Raw genomic sequence first — 23,105 nt, 5'->3', positions numbered from 1 at the left:
AGAATAGTTCCCAATAATCGGCAGGTAGCAAATACAAACCCTGCTATTTAAGGAAGAGAGCAAACTGGGAGATATAGGTCAATTAGCTAAACATCAGTTGTAGACAAAATGTTTGACACCCATTATTAGGAATGTGATAACAGGGGACCTAAAAATGGTCACATGATTAAGCAGAGTCAGTACAGATTTATGGACAGAAAACAAAGTAGGAATAAACTGACCATTTTTGGGTTAGTAAACTGGAACTAGTGAGGTCCTGCAAAGCTCAGTACTTGAGCCACAGCTATTTAAAATCTATATTACTGGCTTAGATGAGAGGATTCAGTACAACATAAATCAAATTTGCTGATGACAAAGTAGCTGAAATAAGTGGCAAGGGGAACACAAAGTAGCTGCAGAGGGATATAGATAGATCTGTTGAGGGAGGGAGGAACATGGCAGATGGAAAGCAATGTGACCAACTGTAAAAAAATAGAAAAGCAAAATGTCTCCTGAATGATGAAACACAGCAAAACATTTATACTCAGAGGCCAGGGTGTCATTGATGAATCAAAGTTAACATGCAGCAAACAATTAGGAAAGCAAATTGTACAAAGGAATTTCAGTATACAAGTAAAGTTGTCTTCTGACAAATATAAAGGGCATTGGAGAGGCCACACGTGGAGTACTCTGTACAGTTTTGGTTTCCTTATCCCAGGACACATTTGCACTCGAGGGAGTGCAATGACAGGTTCTTCAAATGAGGAATTTGTGCAATGAAGAGAGATCATAGAATTGTTATGGCGCAGGAGTCCACATTTGGCCTATTGTGTCCACACTGGCTCTCCAAATGAGATCGAGTGGACTCGACCCATATTTCCTAGAGTTTGGAAGAATGAGATGATTTTATTGAAATATACAAAAACTCCTAAGGGGCTTTACAGGATAAATGCTGAGAAATGTTTCCCCTGCTTGGAGAATCTCGAACACGGGGACGCAGTCTACGAGTAAGGGGTTGGTTATTTAGGATGGAGATGAGAAGAAATTTCTCACTCAACGTGTTGGAATTCTCCACCTCCAAGAAAGCAATGGATGTTCATTTATTGAGTATATTCAATACAGAGGTCAATAGATATTTGGGTGCTGAAGGAATGAAGGGATAAATGGACAGTATGACCAGGTGGAATTGAGGTCAGAAATCAGCTATGATCCTTTTCAATGTTGGAGTAGGTTCAAAGGGGGCAAATAGCTTACTCCAGTTCCTATTTCTTACTTTTTATAACATATATTCTGTGATAAGTTAGTGCTTATAAACTTTGAAATGTCAGAGAAAGAGCTCTACTGATTTTGAGAGTCAGAATCATTACAACACATCAGGCATCCATTCTACCCACTACTCCAACTCTCTGCAGAGGAATTCAGTCAGTCCCGTTCTATCCCAGTAGGTTTATTTCTTTCAAGTGTGCAACCAATGACCTTTTGACTGTCTCCATTCCACTACTCTCACGGGTAGCGAGTTCCAGGTTATTACCACTTGCTATGTAAAAATTATCTTCCTCATATTCAATCCCCCCAATCCCATATCTCTTCCCCAAAATCTTAAATCTGTTTCCCACGGTCCATCTACCATCAGTTAAAAGAACCAGCTTTACTTTGTCTATATTATCCAAACTCCAGCTTCTCCAACCTAACCTTGTAGTTCAAATTCACCATCCCTGGAGCTAGTCTGAACCCTATTATCAAGGTCCTCAAATCTTCCTAAAGTGTGACAACCAGACTTGGCCTAACTGTAGCTTTATAACGTTTCAGCATTCGGCTTGACCATCTTGAATTTATAAAGTAATTGTGGGTCTTCCAGTAATTCCTAAAGTAAGCAAACAATCCAGTGTGGTTCCCTGAGCTGTCAGGTTCCAGTTTTTATTCATAATTCGTCATAGTCTGCATGGGGCCATAGGCATCGCTCTCTGTTCACAGCAATTCTGCATGCTGCTCTAATTTTTCCCTCTGTCCATTTTCTGATGTTGTCCTCCCATTTAATCCTTCTCTAACTGTTCTTTCTTGATATTTTATCTTGTAGCCAAAACTAGACTCTTACCCCACCTTTCCAGTGGTTCCACTTAAAACTTCCAGTTTAAAACCCCATAAACTTTTTCCTCAGTTGCCATTGAACATGCACTGAAATACCTATCCTACAGTAGTGATATACAAATACTTTAATTGCCAGTGCAGAAGAAAAGCAATTTTGTTCGACATTTGTCACAGATATTTTTCAAATATCTGTGATAAATGTTAGTAAATCTGACAAAATAAATATTGTTTGCAGCAAGCTGATAATGAATTGCAGTGAAGACAGCGTCACAAATGTCCAATGAAACTGTTCGTCAATGTGGCTTTTTGCCACGTTGCAAACTGTTCAATGGAGTTCTTGCTCTCAGCTACAATGGAAGCTGGGGTTTAAAGATAGACTAAGAAAAGCCGTTTCCATTAGCTAGCCATCCCAAGCTCCCTTCTCAAATCATTTGGTGGCAATTTCAGAGCAGCACTAACGGAGGCCTGTGAGAAAATGACCCACCTAACCCATTGTCCTCAGTCAGTACATCTAAAAATAGGCTACAGTGATGAAAAATATTGGAAACATTCAATCTTAAAATCAAAAATCTTCGAGAACTAGGTAAAGAACAATAAATAACATCTCGGATTAATTCTAACATTCAACTGCAGTTAATTCTAACACTCAATTGTATTGGCATCAATGTCATTTTCTGTTCATGGGTTTAAAAATTGATTGGCAAGCCTTGTGAAAATTAATGGATTTAGTTGCTGCCAAATAAACTTAAAAAACACACAAACCTACTCAATCTTAAAATGGACAAACCCCTTTTACTCAGTTCCCAGATAAAATAAAAAGTGGAGCTTTTCCAATCAACTGGCAGGAAAGTACAGTAATCTATGCAGTGTTAATGAATAAAATTTCCCAAACTAATAGTTCTGAACTTGGATAGCATCACAAGTCTGAGTATCTCAGTGGGAAGAGGTGTGGAGAGCAGGGGCTGGAGAGCCTGAAGACAAAGTTGCAATGAATCAAACACTTAGTTAACTTAATTGAGTGCCCTATTTGTGCAGAATCATACTTCACTGAGGGATCAATACCAGTGGGAAGGGTATAGATCTTATTCTCATTATAGAGTCATAGATGTTTACAGCATGGAAACAGGCCCTTTGGCCCAACTTGTCCATGCCGCCCAGTTTTTAACCAAGCAAGTCCCAATTCTTGAATTAAATGACACTATCTCTGCCTGGTCTTGAACTAGGGACTTTTTGTTTGTTAGGCAAACATGAAAATTACTAAATGATTTTACTGTCAGCCTTCACCCACTAGAAAGCCCAAAGTTTTTTAAAAATTAACAAATTATGGCATTTCCAATTTTTTTGTTCGATTTGAGCTTTGGGTCTGTGATTAGCCTTCGCAACTTTCAGCACTATCTGAATAGGAACTTGCTTTCATCGTCCATGTTACAATACTGTCCCATCCTAAAAGAAAACAAAAGCAAAAAGTCCAGGGAGTTATTTACTTACCAGAGAAAATGCACCATACAATTTCATTAACTTCTTACATTCTAACCTCTTATAACAAAAAGATACATGGGAATCCAGCAAGCTCAGTCTTGGAATCAGTCTACCAGAATATACTTGGGCATTGCCCAGTATGTTCTTTCAAAGCCCTGGTAACACCATTGCACAGTAAGAAGTCTCTCAACACCAGGTTAAAGTCCAATAGGTTTATTTGGTAGCACAAGCCACAAGCTTGTGAGACTTCTTACTGTGCTTACCCCAGTCCAACGCCAGCATCTCCACATCATGAACATTGCAGCCATTGGCCTATACTTGGGATCCAAGCAGCATAGATTAGCATAAGGGAAACACAGTAAAAATACTCACCAGTATTTCAATTTAACTTTACTCAAGTCATAAACTTCAATGACCTATAGGGGTGAAAAAAAATAAAAGGTCAGTTTTGCCATTGTGCCCAACAAATATCAGATTTGGATAAAGCGAGAGACCTCACTGCTGTTGCTACATGTACATCCTGGTTCTGTATTGTTTTGTCTCCTCCCTGCTGTACCTACCACTGGGGTGAGAAACAGGTAAATAATTTGCTCTTAACTACCTGCTATAAATGCATAACTGGTCAAGGTTAACATTTCTCTCCTACCAAGTACTAAATGATTTTACCTTCAGCCACCTCCCTTCAACAAAGCCAACCAAAATGAGAATTACACTGCATGACGACAAAGTCCAACACATCTAACTAAACCTGCGATTCACCACTCGATTTTGTACTTGGGGGAATGTAGGTGTTGGAGGTGCTCAGCACTGAAGAGAGGGCAAATGGAATGGGGATGCTGAGAATGGTAAAGGGAGAGATAATTGGAGATGGTGATGGGACTGTATATAGAAAATCTGTTTCATAGTTACTCAGTATTAAACACTCTTTCCTGCCTGGAGTTATGAGCTGCTGAATCACAAGTCATAAGACAAAGGAGCAAAAGGCCATGTGGCCCCTTGAGCCTGCTCTACCATTCAATAAGATCACAGCTGATTGGATTGTGACTTAACCCTACTTTCCTGTCTGTCTCTCCATAACTCTGGACTTCCACATGGACAAAAGGTTTGTCCAACTCAGCCCTGAATATATTCAATGACTCAAATCTTGAGTTCTTTGGGGAAGTGAATTCTGAAGATTAATGATCCTCTGGAAAAAAGTTCTTCCCATCTCAGTCTTTTGAAACAGTGACCCCCTAAATTCTAGATTCCTCCATGAGGGGAACTATCCTCTCAGCATCGACCCTGTCAAGGCCCCGCAGAATCTTATCTGTTTCTAGAAGATAACCTCTCATTCTTTTAAATTGCCATGAGTATAGGCCCAATGTGCTCTACTTTTCCTCAAAAAACACCCGTTTCATCCCAAGAGTGAATCTGGTGAACCTTCTCTGAACTGCTTCTAGTGCAGGTACAATAGAGAGATACAAGTACAGTATCTCAAGAGACCAAAACTACATGCAGTACTCCCAAGTCCCATACCCTGCACAGTTGTAGCAATACTTACCTATTTTTAGTCTCTATCTCTTTGCAGTAAAGGCCTCCATTCCATTTGCCCTAATAACTTGCTGTAGACCCCTGCTTTATGTGATTCATTTACAAGGACACTCAGATCCCTCTGTGCTGCAGCATTCTGCAGTTTCTCTCCATTTAAATAATATTCTGCTTTTCCAGTCTCCCTGCCAAAGTGGACAAACTTACATATTCCCACATCTTATTCCATCTTCTAAATTTTCCCCCCACACACACTTAACCTTTTGGGTTAGCTGGACAGCTGGTTCGTAATGCAGAGTAACCCCAACAGCATGGGTTCAATTCCTGTACGGGATGAGGTTATCCATGAAGGCCCCATCTTCTCAACTTTGACCCTTTGAAGTGTGGTGATTCTCAAAGGGAAGACAGCCTATGGTCATTTGGGACTATGACAACCACCTACATCCTTTGCAAATTCTGTCTCCTCTTCACAACTTGCTTTTCTACTTTTGTATGATCACCAAATTTGGTTACAATGCACTTGATCGCTTTATCCAAGTCATTAGTATAGATGGGAAACAGTTGACACGCTGGCACTCATTGCTGTGGCACTCCATTGGTCATAATTTGCCAATCTGAAAATGATCCATTTATCTTGACCATTTCCTGTTAGTTAGCCAATCCTCGATCCATGTTAATAAATCAACCTCAACAAGTTTTGAAAATTCATTCATGGGATGTAGGCATCGCTGGCTAGGCCAGCATTTATTGTCCATCCCTAATTGCCCTTCAAGTCAGAATGGTGAATGGCTTGAAGGGAACTTCCATTTGTCTGCTGTCCTTGCCCTTCTAGGTAGCAGTAGCTGTGGGTTTGGAAGGTGTTGCCCAAGGAGCCTTGGTGAGTTCCTGCAGTGCATCTTGTACACACTGATGCCACTGAGTTGGTATGGAGAGAGTGAATTTTGTGGATGGGATACCAATCGAGTGAGCTGCTTGTCCACATTACCGGGTAGATGCCAATACTGTAGCTGTACTGGAACAGGACGTAACAAGTTCTGGAGCACGTCTTCAGTACTATTGCCGGAATAGTGTTACAGCCTTTGCAGTATCCAGTGCCTTTAGACATTTCTTGATTTCAAATGTAGTGGCTGCGATGGGTCATCCCTTGGCACTTCTGGCTGAAGATTGTTGCAAATGCTTCAGCTTCATCTTTTGCACTGATGTGCTGGGCTCCCTCATCATTTAGGATGCAGATATTTTTGGAGCCTCTTCCTCCAGTAAGTTGTTTAATTAGCCACCACCATTCATCACTGGATGTGGCAGGACTGCAGAGCTTGGATCTAATCTGTTGGTTGCAGAACTGCTTAGCTCTGTCTATTGCTTGCTACTTATGCTGTTTGGCACGCAAGTAGTCCTGCATGGTAGCTTCACCAGGTTGACAGCTCATTTTTAGGTATGCCTGGGGCAGGACTTCTTACCTTGTGCAATACCTTTTATGTGGCACCTTACTGAATGCCTTTTGGAATCCATTGGTCCCACTTTAGCCACCTTGCTGTTACATCCTCAAAAAAACTCAATATATTTGCCAAACATAATTTCCCATTCATAAAACTACAGTGCCTCTGATTGTATTAGGATTTTCTAAACATCCTTAATAATGGATTCCAGCATTTTCCTAATGACAGACGTTAAGAAAAATGGCCTACAGTTTCCTGACTTTCTTAGAACATAGAACATAGAAAAACTACAGCACAAACAGGCCCTTCAGCCCACAAGTTGCACCGGTCATGTCCCTACCTACCTAGGCCTATATATAGGCTTACCTGTACCGTTATAACGCTCAATCCTATTAAGTCCCATGTACTCATCCAGAAGTCTCTTAAAAGACCCCATCGAGTTTGCCTCCACCACCATTGACGGAAGCCGATTCCACTCACCCACCACCCTCTGAGAGAAAGACTTACCCCTGACATCTCCTCTGTACCTACTCCCCAGCACCTTCAACCTGTGTCCTCTCGTAGCAGCCATTTCAGCCCTGGGAAAAAGCCTCCCAGAATCCACCCGATCTATACCTCTCAACATCTTGTACACCTCTATCAGGTCACCTCTCATCCTTCGTCTCTCCAAGGAGAAAAGACAGAGCTCCCTCAACCTATCCTCATAAGGCATGCCCCCCAATCCAGGCAACATCCTTGTAAATCTTCTCTGCACCCTTTCAATAATTTCTACATCCTTCCTGTAATGAGGCGACCAGAACTGAGCACAGTACTCCAAGTGGGGTCTGACGAGGGTCTTATAAAGCTGCATCATTATCTCCCAACTCCTAAACTCAATCCCTCAATTGATGAAGGCCAGCACACCATATGCCTTCTTAACCACCTCCTCTACCTGCGAGGCCGATTTAAGAGTCCTATGGACCCGGACCTCAAGGTCCTTCTGATCCTCCACACTGCTAAGAGTCTTACCCTTGATATTATACTCCTTCATCCCATTTGACCTGCCAAAATGGACCACTACATTTATCCGGGTTGAAGTCCATCTGCCACTTCTCCACCCAGTCTTGCATTCTATCTATGTCACGCTGCAGCTTCTGACATCCCTCCAAACTATCCACAACACCACCAACCTTCGTGTCGTCGGCAAACTTACCAACTCATCCCTCCACTTCCTCATCCAGGTCATTTATGAAAACGACAAACAGCAAGGGTCCCAGAACAGATCCCTGGGGCACTCCACTGGTGACCGACCTCCATTCTTAAACAGAGATGTTACATTTGCAGTTTCCTAATTCACTGGGAGCTTTCCACAATCTAGGAAACTTTGGAAGATTACAACCACTTCTTTGATGACCCTCGGATGCAGGAAATCTGATTTAGGGAATTTGTCAGCTTCAGCCTCATCAGTTTTCCCAGTATTTTTTTCTAGTCATGGAATCAATCCCCTGTTTCCCACCCCCCACTTTTGCCTCTATTTTTGACTATTGGGATGCTTTTTGTGAAAACAGATTTAAAAACCTGTCCAAAGTCTGCCATTTCTTTGATCCCCAACATTAAATCCCAAGTCTCACCCTCTCAATACTTACTTTAGCTACTCATTTCTTTTGTATAGTAGTAGAAGCTTTTACTGTCCGTTTTTATATTTTCACTAATTTATTCTCATTCTCTAATTTCTCAGTTTATAATGTTTTTTCCAAAGTTTTCCCAATCCTCTGGCCTCACTAATCCTTGTAGCATTCTACTGCTTTTCTTTCAACTTGATACTATCCTTACCTTCCTTAGTTAGCCATACAATGATTCCTTTTGTATTGTGCACATTCTCATATCACAAAGCCAATAATGTTGACTGAGGTGTTGACTGAGGATTGACATCAGTTTAGTGCTTACCTAGAGTGAGCAACACCCTTCACAAAGTATAAAACTGGTGTAACAATGTTTTAAAAACTGCTAGCCAAAGGAGGCAAAACAATCCACATTGATTTTTGTGGAGAAATTTATGATTCCCACCTCAATTTCCGATTTACAGATTTGGCGATTCAAGTTTCAAAGGAGCAAAACTGGTTAACTGTCGGCTCCATATGGTTAGAGAAAAGGGGTCTTAAGATAACAGGTATCCATTGGGCCTATAGATTAAAAGATGTGCTTTGTGGATGGCCTAAAATGACTTTCAATCTGTAAAAGGGATTGAATTTCTCTGTAATTCATGGAGTCACCAGCACTGCACAGACTGCCTCTTTGGACCTGCAAGTAACAAATGCCGAATCAACCATAGGATTCCACATCACATGTGCAGGGCCTGGATGTGATAGTTAACTCATCATTTAATGTCTGGGCAATGTGGTAAAGCTATTAAGTGAAACAGAATGCAGAGATAAAGAATTAATATGGCAGCCTAGTGGTTATGATGGTGAAGTCAATACCAAGAGGCTAATAGCTTGAGCAAATAGAAAGTTGTAAATTTGAGCTTTTAATTATTTAGTTATTTCTGGGGCGAGAATGAAAGTGGTTGGAATTTCTGCCCATAATAATGATTTTATGGAAAAGGATACAAGTATTGAGGTTCTGTTGGAGCTTTGCAATGTATTGGTCAGACAGAGCATCAGAGCAGCTCAAAAAACATGAGACATGGTAATCAGTTGGGTCATGAGGAAAGATGAAAATAAAATTAACTTCTAGAAAAGCAGGTGATTAAGGGAGTAGAAAGGTCACATGGAGAAAAAAATGAAATGGTGTAGGCAGCATAAATCCTGAATATTGCTCAAAGCAAGTCATAAATTGAAAAAAAAAGAATTTGAAAATAGCTCTTTGACATGTTTTCACTCAAGTGACAAATGCGTATGGAGTTAAGTACTTTTACCATAGAATCCTTAGTGAAGAAAGGAGTCATTTGGCCCAATGAATGTGCACTGATTCTCTGAAAGAGCATCTTACCCAGGCCCATCTGATCCCCGTAACTTGGTGTATTTACCGTGGCTAATCCATCTAACCTGCACATTTTGGACTATGGGAGGAAACCGGACCACCTGGAGGAAATCCATGAAGACACAGGGAGAACGTACAAACTCCACAGTCACCCAAGGCTGGCATCAAACCCAGGTCCCTGGCACTGAGAAGCAAAAGTGCTAATCACTGTGCCGCCCCTAGAGGAGGAAATACTAGGGATTTGAAAAAGGATTTTTTTTAAAATGGAAATAAGGATAATGGAGCAATAAACACTGATTTTTATAAAAAGATGGCAGGATGATGCATTTTTAAAAATTCTAATGGTGTCAGTATAATTGGTGTATTAATACCAGTGCACTGGGAGGATCAAAACATATTAAAGCCAACATGGTTCAGTGTTGTGCAATGTGTTTATCATATACTCATTCGTCACCTCATATTATGCCTAGCAAAGTGTTGGACAATTTGTACACAATATCTAGACAACACAGGCTTGAAAACACATGCACTGTACTCTAGTGTTTTCACTGCTCAACTGCCTAATATTCCACACATCCTCTATTGTACTTTACCCAGTCTTAATTGATAAGACTGCCACTAAAAAACAAATTAACCAAGGTCTAGCAACAGTAGGAACAGAACAAAAATGCATTAACGTAGCTTGTTACATTCTTAGGCTGGCCCATGGTGTCATATACCTGTGGATTACTTTTGAAGTTAAAGTTTGTTGGTTACAAACATGGCACACAATTTGAGGGGGTTTGTTGGGGAGGGGGAATATTTATCTGTCTATCCTACCAGTTCTTATCAAAATCCTAAAAACCTCAATCAAGTCTCCCCTCAGCCCTCTACATTCCACAAAATACAAATCATGATAACTGAACAGTTAGTCTGTCTGGTGATTTTGAACAAGGGTAAAAGTTTCCTAGGACACCTGGGGAACTCTCTTATTCTTCTTTGAATAGCACCTTTTCAACCACTTGAGGGGCAGAACAGAGGCTTGTTTAAAATAAAGTCAACACCTCCAACGAAGTAGCACTCCTTCAGTACGGCATTGGATCATGCACGCTCAAGTCTCCAGTTCAAACCCATGACTTCTGACTCAGAGGTCCAAGTGCTACTACTAAGCCAAGCTGATACTTGTTTTCAGTCCCTGTACAAACAAAGCTTGAAACATTTGATCTTTACCTTGCCAGTGTTGACTCAAAACCAAAAGAGAAAACAAAAGGTAGATGCATAAGTCTAAACAAATAGTGAAGCTGTGGCCATTCCCCACAAACCAGGGGCATAAGATCACTATGCCATTCTTTGAAAATAATCTGTATTCCAAACAACATTTTCAGCTGCTTCTCTCAATGTCTTGGCTCCAACCCAGAAAAATGAATAGAATGAAGCACGATGCCAACTTCAGACTAATTAGAAAATCTGTTTCACAGTGTCAGAATAGTAAACCAGAATCCAATACAACACAGTCACAACTCCTCTCCCCAGATTGGGTGGCACAGCCCTGAAGCTGAGAGAAATTCTCAAGACTTGCCTGTCCAACCCAGCAAGGCAGAGATGACAATTATTCAGCTGGCTTTCTGGGGATTGCATTTTATAAGCGAGCCGTGTGTCTCTCTGGCCTGTCAGAGGCAAGTGGAGATTGAATCTGTGATGCAACTACTTCATAATATATCAGTTGGTGCCAGAAGAATGCGCACATCTCAACACTTGTCTACGATCAGCAGACTGGCGTAGGCCTTTTCCCTGCATCCCTTTGACTGAATACATCTCTGGCAGATCAGAACCTCCATATTTAAATACCTGCCAGTCTTTGGTGGGGCAGGGGTGGAGGGGGTTGGGTACAAAAGAAACAGCCGGTAAAAAGAAAAGCTCCCTTTTAAAATTCTCCTATTTAAGTGGTGAAAGAAAAAAACATGTTCAATCCTGCTTCCATTAGCCCTTTAGGTACACTGCACAGATTTCATTATTGTATATATTTTCCATCATCTCACTTCTGTAGAACTGTAGAGGCATCACATATGTTATGGTATTCTCCAAATAGCCTGATATTTTGATGGGAGGCAGTGATGTAATTGTATTGTTATTGAACTGGTTATCCCGAAACCCAGGGTAATGTTCTGGGGGCTTGGGTTCAAATCCCATCACAACAGATGGTGAAATTTGAATTTAATAAAATCTGGAATTAAAAGTCTAATGACGATCATGAAACCACTGCCGATTGCTGTAAAAATCCAACTGGTTCAATGTACTTTAGGGAAGGAAATCTGTCATCCTTACCTGGTCTGGCCTACAGGTGACTCCAGATCCATAACAATGTGGTTGACTTCTAAATGTCTTTAGGGATGGGCAATAAATGCGGGCCCAGTCAGTGACGCCTGCATCCCATTAACAAATAAAGAAAAATTTCGATGTCATTTCAGTAGTCACTAGGGATTAGCTGTTTGGAACAGCTCCCTTTCAGGGAGGACATTAAATAATTGAGGCATGGTTTCAGACAGACCTTTTCCTTGTACCTCACAAACGCTGCAATTTCTGTTACTAGATTGAGAAATGGTGCAGATTTAGGACCAGCAAGATAGAGGCAGGGAAACATCATTTCCCTATGGCTCCGCGAAAGTTATCTGCAATTTTCCACCATTTGTAAGCTATTCAACAAACATGATAAAACTACCTGAGCCTCCTCTGCACACTTGCACAGATGGTGATGAAAAGTGGTGCAATAGTGTACACATGCCCAAAGAGTTAATCTTGGTGAATAAAATGAAAGATAGATCTGCACTTTATGATTCTATGATTCAATTTTTTCCCACCTCAGCATCCTCTGTTATACTGCCTGCCCACATCCCTCCATTAGCCTCAACATGGTAGCCTGCGTCCCGAATTGGTCAAAGGAAAACACACTTTTGCAGGGTAGGATAACATCGCCTTCTTTGAGAGAGCAATTATCACCATAATCCTTCAAGAACCCAATATACCTGCTGAAGGCAGCCAAGCTCCAATGGTAGATAAATCTAGTAGTTAGGATTGATGGGAATCCTATGCTCAGCTGTCAGGCAGCTGCAGCAGGTTACCACAAGGTGGTTAGAAGTTCAAATTTTCATGGCAGCTTTCCAGCAAACATCGAAATGCTGCTCGAGGCCAGTGGCCAACACAACCGAGCAACAGCCTCTCAGGTAATTAACCACAAAAATGTTCATCGCTGAAGGAGTTGAAAGTGCGAGCAGTACACTGTACTCCTCATTGAGAAAGTGGAACATATTCAGCTGCTTGCCTTTTTAATGAAGTTATTCTTTAAGCCACAGCCTAGGGTTGCAAACATTCTTGTATCCTGAGGGATCAAAACTGAGACTCCAGGCAAGGTTTCTGCTGGAAAGGGAAAATAAAATTCGACAGCAGCAAACAGTGAAAATATTGAGAAGCTAAGATTTGACAATTTTTTTGAATGCGTTTAATGCCCATTGCTTTAAATGCAGTCAAACCCCATCTAAACTTTCTCTAGCAAAATTAACACTATTTAGTAAATTTTAAACCACCCTTTTTATTACCATGCAATTAGTAGAGGAATGTGGCATTTGCAATCAAACATGGGAGAAATAAAAATAGTTCCAGAACAAGAAAATGGTAGAGAGCATGAAATAGGAGTAAGACCATATCGCCCCTCAAGCATGAAATAGGAGTAAGACCATATCGCCCCTCAAGCATGAAATAGGAGTAAGACCATATCGCCCCTCAAGTCTCAACTCCATTTTCTCTTCAGCTCTCCAGATCCCTCAAGTCCAAGAGGACAGAAAACTATATTTCTCCCCTTAAATATACTCAACGATGGAACATCCACAACTCTCGGGGATATAGAATGCCAAAGATTCACAACTCTTCAAATGAAGAAATTTCTTATCTTAGTTCAAAATTATCGGCCCCTTATCCTGGGACTGTACTCCCGTTTCTAGATTCCCCAGTCAGGGGAATTAACTTTCATTGTCTATCCTGTCAAGCTCTTTAGACTCTTGGATGTTCTAATGAGATCATCCTCCTTCTAATCCAAAGTACAGAAGTCTCTCATCAAAAGAACCCATCTATTGAACCTTCGCAGCAACCACCTCCAATTCAAGTATATCCTTCCTTAAATTTGGAAAGGAAATCTGCATACAGTACTCCGGGGTGTGGTCCCATCAAAGCCACGTAACTGTAAAGCCATGCCATGCAACTGTGGCAAGACTTCCTTATTCTTGCACTCTGATCCCCTTGAAATAAAGGCCAACATGCCAATTGCTTTCCTAATTACTTGCTGTACCTACTTATTAATTTTCCAATCCCAAGAGGAAAGTTAGGGGTTAAGTTGGTTTCCCCATTCTTACACATCCCAAATAGTGCTTCATCATTCAGTGTACCAACAGAAATGAGATCAAACTATGTCGTATTACACAGATATGTTCCTACTCACTATTTGAACATTGTTGATCCTCCACCTTCCAATTAAAAATGAAGGAATCAGAGTGCACAGCATTTTTAGATCTTCTTTTGTAGGACTTCTGCCATAACTAAATTATGAAAGTAACCATAGTGAAGATCTATGTTGGTTCTTAGGTTATGCCATCTTAGTCTCAGTAAGGGCACTACAATTAACTTCAATGCCCAACCTAAAAAGAAAAATATCAGCTCTGGTCCCTGCTCTTAATCATTATCTTAAGATTCCTGTTGGATGTGCTCACAATCGATATAGTGCAAGAACAGGATTGGGTTTGGCCACGTCCCAGATTGTCAAATCTCCTGCAGCTATCCATCTAGAACTTGATTCCTTCAAGAGCAGTTAAAGAAAATGTGGCAAATTCGAATATAAATCTTTTTCTGGCATAATGGCCCAGCTGATCTCATTCAGATTAGCAGTCAATTAACTGAAATAGCAAATTGGATTTCCTAGTGATAAATGTCCAAGCACTCCAGGTCATTGAGGGGACTCTCTACCTATGAGGAAAGGGTAGGAAGCATCATATAGAAGGTAGGCAATCTAAAATTAATTCAGCCTCTACATACTAATTAATTGGACAAAGAAAAGCAACTTTAATGTTAAATCTAGCATACAGCAATCATTTGGATTGCTCATGCTACAGCATAGAGATCTTGACTATGCTGCTCAATTAAAATATTTTGACTAGGTGTTTTTTTAACTATTAGTCTCAGAAGTAAATTGCGACTCATGGCTTAATGATTCGCTAAAGAATAACTCAACAAATAGATATCAACATTAAGCAGTCTTTGGGAGATAGCGTAGGTTTAATCAACATGCCTCCACAAAACGAACAGTTAGCCAGGTTAAAAAATAATCTTGGTACAACCTATGTAGGAAACAAATTCTCGCCGATTAAAGAACAAAATTTGTTTTCTTTCCAGAGAGAACAAGGTTGCAAATGGACCACAATGGACTTGTTTGTAAAATTAAAGCCTATGGGATTAAAGGAGAAGTGGCAGTATGGGTTCAAGGAACAAGCTAAGGAACAGAATGCAGAGAGGTTAATGATGATTGGTTGTTCATCAGAGGGAAGTATTCAGTGGTGTTCCCCAGAGGTCAGCATTAGAGCCACTGCTTTTCTTGATGCACACTAATGACCTGAACTTTGGTATACACAATATAACTTCAAATTTGCAGATGACACAGAACTCGAAAGTGTAGTGAACATGAGGAAGTTGGTAAAAGACTTCAGGAGGACAAAGACAGATAAAATTTAATACAGCAAATGTGAAGTGATAGATTTTGGTAGTTAGAACCAGGAAAGGCAACATGAATTAAACAGGACAATTTAAAGGATTGCAGCAACCAAGAAACCCAGGAGTGTAGGTACATAAATCTGTTGAAGGTGGAAGTGTAGAGAAGGTCACTATAAAAACATGAAATTCTTGGTTTTATTCCAAGAGGCATAGTGTATAAAAGCATGGAATTATATTAAACCTCATATGAAACACTAGTTATACCCCTAGAGAACACCAATGTACACTTCCCTTCAATTTGAAAACAACCATTCAACATAACTCACTGTTTGTTGTCCCATAGCCAATTTTGTATTCTTGTTGTCACTGTCCTTTATAATCCCAAGGGCTTTAACCTTGCTAACCAATTTGTGTGGCACTTTGTCAAACGCATTTGAAAGTCTATACACCTATGAACCACACTAGACTCATTGACACTTTGTTACTTAAAAATTAACCAATTTACTCAAACTATGCTTGCCTTACATAAACCTGTGCTGACTTTCATGTTAGCCCATGCAGCCCTGCCCCTGAGAGTGAAAGGCAATGACAAACCATCATTGACAAAAGCTACCATGAAAACAGCCTAGGATGAAGCATGGACTGGTAATGAACCAAGGACCTGTCTTTGGGCAGAGCACACATGAATGGATTAACTATTTTAAATGCCGGATTATCTTAAGTTTCCCCACAGCTAATGTTAGGCTGAACGCCAACTGTTGCCATCTTTATCCCTCCATCATGCTGTTTTTTTTTGAAAAACAGGGCTGCAGGATTTGCAAACCCCCAGTCCTTTGACAACACCATTATGTCCCAGAAGGATTGAAAGAACAATTTCTACCCTTCTCTCAGTAGGTTAGAATGCATCCTGTCTGCATAGGGTGGCTTTTCCATATCGGAAACTGTCAAGATATTATCTCAACCTAATTTTACCCTATCCAATAATTGTTATTGCCATCTTCTTTACTACTACATGGGCAGTATCCATTTCTCTGGTGAGGACGAATAAAAAGCAATAATCTAGTCAGGCTTGTCCAACCTTTTTTTGCTGGGGAAATAGGAGGGCACAGTTGCATGTTTTTCTCACTCAAGGGGCCGATGATCAAATTTTGAAAAAGGTTAGGTTTGGCACAACAAATAACTGAATTACAAATTAAAGTCGGGGTTCTAAGGTGAGAAACAATTGCTGAGCAAAATTGTTCACTTAAGAAAAGAGTAATAAAAATAACCTGAGTATGAGGGGGTCAGTGTATGTGTGTGTAAACATTGGCATGTGGTCGTGAGAGTGAGAGAGAAACATTTCAGGAATCCCTCCCTTGGGCTTTATAATCCCAGTCTACGTTAGGAGTTCTCGTGAGCAAAACTCTGCAACTCTTGCATCTTTCTGTAGTTTGTCTGCAAATTTGTTACTTGATTTCCATCCTATTATTTGGTAGGGCATAGTCTACATCAAGTGATGCAATAGCTCCTCTAGCGTTCCTTGGTTCTCACCAAATAGATTGTCTTTGGTCCCTCAACTACATCAGTCCTTTTGAACTACAACTCCTCCCCCCCCCCCCCCCCCAGCAAAACTAGTTAACATTGTTGTGAAGACATTGGTCCCAAATCACATCCAATTTCAACAAGTTCCTTCTGTCCCAGAACTAGTCCCAATGTCCCAAGAATGTGAAGCCCTCCCTCCAGCTCCAATGTTTCAATCATGCATTTAACCTACTTTATCCTATTCCTATACTTACTACTGTATGGCACCAAGTGTAATCGAGAGATGACTATTTTAGATTGTTTATTAAACTTCCTCTGTAGCTCCTAAAATTGATTGCAGGACCTCAGCCCTTTTCTTTCCCATGTTATTGATTGGATAAATATTTGATGGGGAAAATTCACAGGATTATGGGCATAACCAGGAAGTGGGATTAATTGGCTAATTTTTCAAAGGTTGGCACAGCTGGGATGGGCCTAATGGTTTCCATTTTAATGGAAACATTGCTCTGTACTTTGAAAGAAATAATATTTACTAGGCATTTGAGCAAAACATTCAGTGGGGTCTTTAGCATCCGAATCAACAAGCCTAAGAAAATTTTAAAAGCTCCATCTTAACTAATAAGAAAACTTAAATTTATGCAATTATGGTATTTCTGCAAATGTTGATCGAACATAAAAAACTTAAGTTTTCTACAAATTTCTTTCAGCATCAAAGGCTTTCCTGAATGCTTAGATCACCAGAATATTCATTAATTGGAATTCCCTCTTCGGGACAATAGAACCCTGCACTACAAGACTTGATAGAAAACCTCAAAAATTGAAAATTAGAAATCATAGAATCATACAGTGCAGATGGAGGCCATTCAGCCCATCAAGTCTGCATTGACCACAATCCCACTCAGGCCCTATCCCCATAACCCCATGCATTTACCCTAGCTAGTTCCCGACACTAAGGGACAATTTAACATGGCTAATACACCTAACCCGCACATCTTTGGACTGTGGGAGGAAACGGACACGGGGAAAATGTGCATACTCCACACAGTGACCCAAGCCAGGAATCGAACCCGGGTACTCGCCGCTGAGACAGCAATGCTAACCACTTGCCACCGTGCCGCCTCATGCAAATGATCCCATATAATCATTGAAAAACTCATAGCTTTCAGCTTTAGGAGCACAGCAAGAACAGCACGGCTAATGCCAAAACACTGAACATGGGGTAGACTGATTGTGCCGCTCTACAAAGAATATACATCATTTTGCTAAGAATTGCATGAATGCTGCAGCAAAGTTTTAAGTTTCTCTGCTTGAATTAGAACACCACATCTCTAAAACAACATTCAAAAGGTTGCATTTTGGGCATAATGAGTCAAATTCCAGAGGCAAGGTAAGAGTGAGTTATGAATAATGATGGTAGAGACTCCAACTTTCCTTCCATCACATGGCTGACCAGAAATCTCTCCTGTTCTTGCTGCCATGGTATGCGTTGGGATGATTTGCAGGCTGTTAATCAACCTGTCTGGCCAAGTTATGAACGTTCCTTGTTTGGTCATCAAGTCCTGAGGTGGGACTCAACCTAGAGCTTCTGACTCAAAAGCAGGGATAAGACCACAAAACATCTCAAAGGCAATTAGGAATGGACAATAAACGCTGACACTTACATCCCAAGGAATAAAATAAAATTTCCTGATTATAAATGATGATGCGCATGGTTATAATGGAAACTGCTTATGTAAACTTGTCATGCTGCAGTTATCCCCATCTGTCAACGGAGAAGTTATTTCCAAACCCCTCAGATTATAGGGCAGAGAAGTTTTCCATAAATTTTGCTATCTATAATAATACTCAGTTTTTGTCTGTCTGGACTCTTTTGATTGGTCAGTTTAAGGGACCGTCTATTGGTGGGATTGTGTGGTAGGTGGAGCAAGCAGAGACACCCAGGACATGCACTGGAGTAGAGCACATGACACGTGCAGCCATGAGCAGTTAGTAGCAGCAACAGCTGATTGTGTAGGAGGGGGTGTGGTAATTGATGGAAAACAAAGACAGTGAAGACTTGGGGAGCCCAAAGCTATTCTGGCTGGAGAGATTGAGCAGGATTTTCCAGCGCATTCCCTGGCAGGATCTTCCTGTTCCACCAAAGGCAACCCCCTCTGCGGTCAGTTCCCGACAGCTGGATGAACAAGTCACGCTAAATTCCATAGACATCAGTGGGACCAGAAGACCCTGCTGCATGCCAATTGCAAGCCAGCTTTGCCACCAGAAAACACTTGGTGAGGGGGAGGGGGGCATGAGTATAAATGTAGAGAAGTATTGTTGCAATTGTATAGGGTGTTGGTGAGACGACATCTGGAGTATTGTGTCCAGTTTTGGTCTTATTTGAGGAAGGATTTGGTGGCATTGGAGGCAGTTCAGAGGATGTTCACCAGATTGATTTTGGGGACGAAAGGGTTGATGTATCGGGGAGATCAAACAGTTTGGGCTTATACTATATGGAGTTTAGAAGGATGAAAGGGGATCTGAACGAGCTATATCAAATTTTAAAAGGGATTGATAAAGTGTAGACCAAATGCTTCCTCTTATGGAGCACTCTAGAACAAGAGGTCACAGGTATAGGTTGAGAGGCGGCAGGTTTAAAACTGAGAGGAGGAGGAACTACTTCTCGCAGATGGTGGTGAATTTGTGGAATTCGTTGTCCCATAGCACAGTGGAGTCTAAATCATGAATGGTTTCAAGGAGGAGATAGATATATTTCTAATGATAAAGGGATATAGGGAACAGGTGGGGAGGTGGATTTGAGACAAGGGAGAGATCAGCCTGATCTGATTGAATGGCGGAGCAGGCTCGAAGGGCTGAATTTGCCCACTTCTGCTCCCAATTCCTATGTTCCTAAGGGAGAGGAGAGGCAGATGTGATGATGGAATTGGTTAAATGTGGCAAAATGGCAGGGACAATCATCTGATGCAACTTATTTGAAATCTATTCTTTGTGCTAAAAATTAAGATTCACTAGATTTGATTAAAACATCTTCAAAGAGCTGAGATGAATTACATCAGCATTGATTCTGTAAACAAAAAGGATGGTGACAATCCATGACCTCCAGAACTTCGACACAGGCTAACTGCTATGGGCATTCCATTGTACAAACTTAGATTCAAGAAATGAGCATTTAGAATGTTACTACGAAACTGAAATCCTAAACAAGTACTTGTCATGGAACAAGATTGGGAGTTAGGAAGTGTTTCCTTCAATGACAAATGCTGAAATTATAACTGGCTGATTTCAAGGAAGTAAGAGTTTATTCCTTGAATAATATTGACCCTATCAGATGCAAACCCTTTCAACTAGGAGAAAGCAGTTCCCAATTAGACTTTCATATTCTTACTGAGTGTCTGTCTGCCAGTTTGGCTACAAATAAAAACTGATATAAACAGCAAGGCTTTAAAACAAAGACCAGGTTGTATCAATGGATCCTCATCCAATTATTCCCTTCTTCCAACACTGATTATATCCCAGCTTTACTTCTCATTGCAGTGGCATGGGAAATCAACTGTATATTTTAACAAAAGATAATGCCCTCATGCCAAAATATCTCAATGTTTCACATAAAAATTAATTTTTACGCATATTAACTGTTGTACAGAAAAGCAAAACACAAGTATGTCTCTAACCTTTAGTCTCTGATTATAAGCATCGAAAAGTAGTTTGATTCCGTCCTGAGTCAGATTAAGGATGAGGTCATGGCTGAGTGGCGACTGCAAAGAAAGAAAACTCCATTAAAAAACTAGGAGCAACAACACCCTCGATAGCATTTCCAGTAGAAATATATATATTAAAGTTCTTTTACACAACCATGTGGAATAGATTGTCAATGAATGACTTACTCTCACTAAACTCTAGGGCCTCAAACAGGGCATGGAAAGAACATCAATTACTGGAGACAGTTGCATTGCTGTACTAAATCAATGTTTCTTTTTATATTCATTCTTGGGTTGTGGAAATGCTGGCAAGGCAACACATAATACTTGTCCCTATATATGGACATGGTGATAGAGATACTATTCTATCAGAATGGTCCATGACTTGGAGGGGAGGTTGGAGATGCTTCTTCCATGGCTCAGTTGCTCTTGCCCATTTTGGTGGTCAAGGTTACTGTGGAGGGAGGTGCTGCTGAACTAACCTAGATGAATTGCTGCAGTGCATCGTAAAGATTGTACACCCTGCACTTCTGACAATGGAGAAGGGGGATCTCACAACAGCAGAGTAATCTATCAATCAGGCAGCTTGAATAATGCCCAGTTTATTGAATGTTGGATGCACCCAGTAGGCAAGTGGTGAACCTTTTAGAATTGGAAAAGTATTGCAGAGTTAGGAAGAGGCACTCAAGAATAGACAACATCTACCCTGCTCACCCATGTTGATACTTAGGTTTTTGGTCAAGGTGGCCCCCGAGTTGTTGGTGGCAGATTTGGCAATGGCAGTGTTTGTTGCGAAGGTCAAGTTTCCCCTTGTTCAAAATGATCACTTTCTGGTACTTGCATTGCACAAATCATGCCAGGTAAGTCTGATGCTGATGGAATTCTTTGACGTGACAGATATGGTGAATATGGTGGATGCAGTGTAGATGGAGTGTCAGACGTTTGGACAGTGCCACACTGAGTCATTAGAGATTAAGTGGTAACTGAATTCCAAGAAGGGCAATGAATTAGATCGAATGTGTCGCAGTCACAGGCAATTTCTCCAACTGATTTGAAGTGTGTAGCATGGTTGTAATGTCCTGAGACTAGTTAAAAGATTACTCCGTGCATCTATGATTTGCGCACAGGACTGTTCATGTTTACAGACAATATTAAAATTGGAAGCCGAATAATTACAACGTTGACTCCATTGGGCCAATGCTCAATTCTTGCAAACCACCATTCAACGTTTGCTAAAATAGCTTGCAATTTATGAATTTATCACAGATAATAAAAACACCCAGAATGATACAATTCGGAGTTATTTTCTATTTTCATCCTTTCCCCTCAAGGAACTGTCAAGTCTTGCTATGATGTAGTTCCACAGGTGACCATACTTCTCCAATGCTTCACCAAGTAGACATTCTTCAATTGTCAGTCGATATAGCGAATAAATGATTTCTGAGTCTAATCCAGCCATTCATGCACATAGGCAAGTTCCACCAAAAGTTAACCAAGTGGCAGCAGGAAAATTCAGAATTTCCTTTCTCCTACTCCTCCTCACAGTTGAGGCCAACAGAAGCAAACCAAATACAGTAAAGGCCACAAATATAAGATAGTCACTAATGAACCTAATAAGAATTTGGGAGAAACTTCTATACTCAACATGATTAGAATGTGGAATTTATTACAAGGAGCGGCTGAGATGTAGGACAGATACATTTAAGAAAAGTTGGATAACTAAAAAATTTGAAAACCCATTTAAATTACTGGTTAGATATTGTGTTGAGACTGAGGTAATAAGGAGATATATAATTTTTTTTAAAAATTAAATTAAAAACCCAAATTAAAGACTAATTAAATAAAATGGAGATGGAGGGTCAGGTGGTGTGTTGCTTATGCATGATGTGGGAGCTGGTGGTCCCCATTGTGGTTCCCAGTGAGCACGTCTGTAGTAAATGTCCAAAGATGTGCGGGTTAGGTTGATTGGCCAAGCTAAATTGCCCCTTAGTGTCCCGAGATGCGTAGATTAGAGGGATTAGCAGGTAAATATGTAGGGATACGGGGATAGGGCCTGGGTGGGATTGTTGTCGGTGCAGACTTGATGGGCCGAATGGTCTCTTTCTGCACTGTAGGGTTTCTATGGTTTCTAACTACATAGAGAAAAGGGGTGTATGTGGACAAATCTTAAGGAAGGAAACAAAAGTAGAGGGGTGCAAGAAGGGAATTCCAAAGCTTAAGGCAGCTAAGGGGATGACCATCAATAGCAAAGCAAATAAAATCGGGGATGTGCAAAAGGTCAGAATTAGAGTAGCCTAGATATCTTGGAGAGTTGTAGGGCTATAGTAAGTTACAGGGAGTCTGATGGGCGAGGTAATGGTGGGATTTTAAAACTAGGGTAAGAGTTATAAAGCAGCTGGACTAGAAACCAATGTAGGTCAATAAGCACAGAGGTGATGTGTGACCAGGACCTGGTCTGAGTTAGGACATGGACAGCGGGGTTTTGGAGTTTTTGTAGGAAGGAAAATGAGACATTGGCCAGGAAAATATTGGAACTATTGAGTCTAGAGGTAACAAAGGAATGGATGAGCTCAAAGGGTAGGAGACCAATGGAGGTGCAGATAGACATTTTTGGTGATGGGGCACATTTACAATGCATTTCTTACATTATCCGAATTAATAGCCCTTCTTGAAATGCACCTCTTTC

At 40.7% G+C, this 23,105-nt stretch overlaps 1 protein-coding gene across 1 annotated transcript in view; it reads right to left on the bottom strand.

Annotated features, from left to right (window-relative positions):
* Window positions 1-23,105, bottom strand: part of phaf1 (phagosome assembly factor 1) — a 68,046-nt gene that overhangs the window by 35,027 nt on the left and 9,914 nt on the right. The window contains exons 3-4 of the mRNA XM_078211070.1: window positions 20,393-20,476; window positions 3,919-3,962 (exon numbers count right to left, since the gene is read on the bottom strand). Coding sequence (XP_078067196.1) covers window positions 3,919-3,962; window positions 20,393-20,476 — 128 coding nt within the window. The remainder of the gene's footprint in view (window positions 1-3,918; window positions 3,963-20,392; window positions 20,477-23,105) is intronic.

Source organism: Mustelus asterias, chromosome 4 (assembly GCF_964213995.1).
Source record: "Mustelus asterias chromosome 4, sMusAst1.hap1.1, whole genome shotgun sequence".
In the NCBI taxonomy this organism is placed as follows: domain Eukaryota; kingdom Metazoa; phylum Chordata; class Chondrichthyes; order Carcharhiniformes; family Triakidae; genus Mustelus; species Mustelus asterias.
This window is presented reverse-complemented; position numbering and strand designations above follow the sequence as displayed.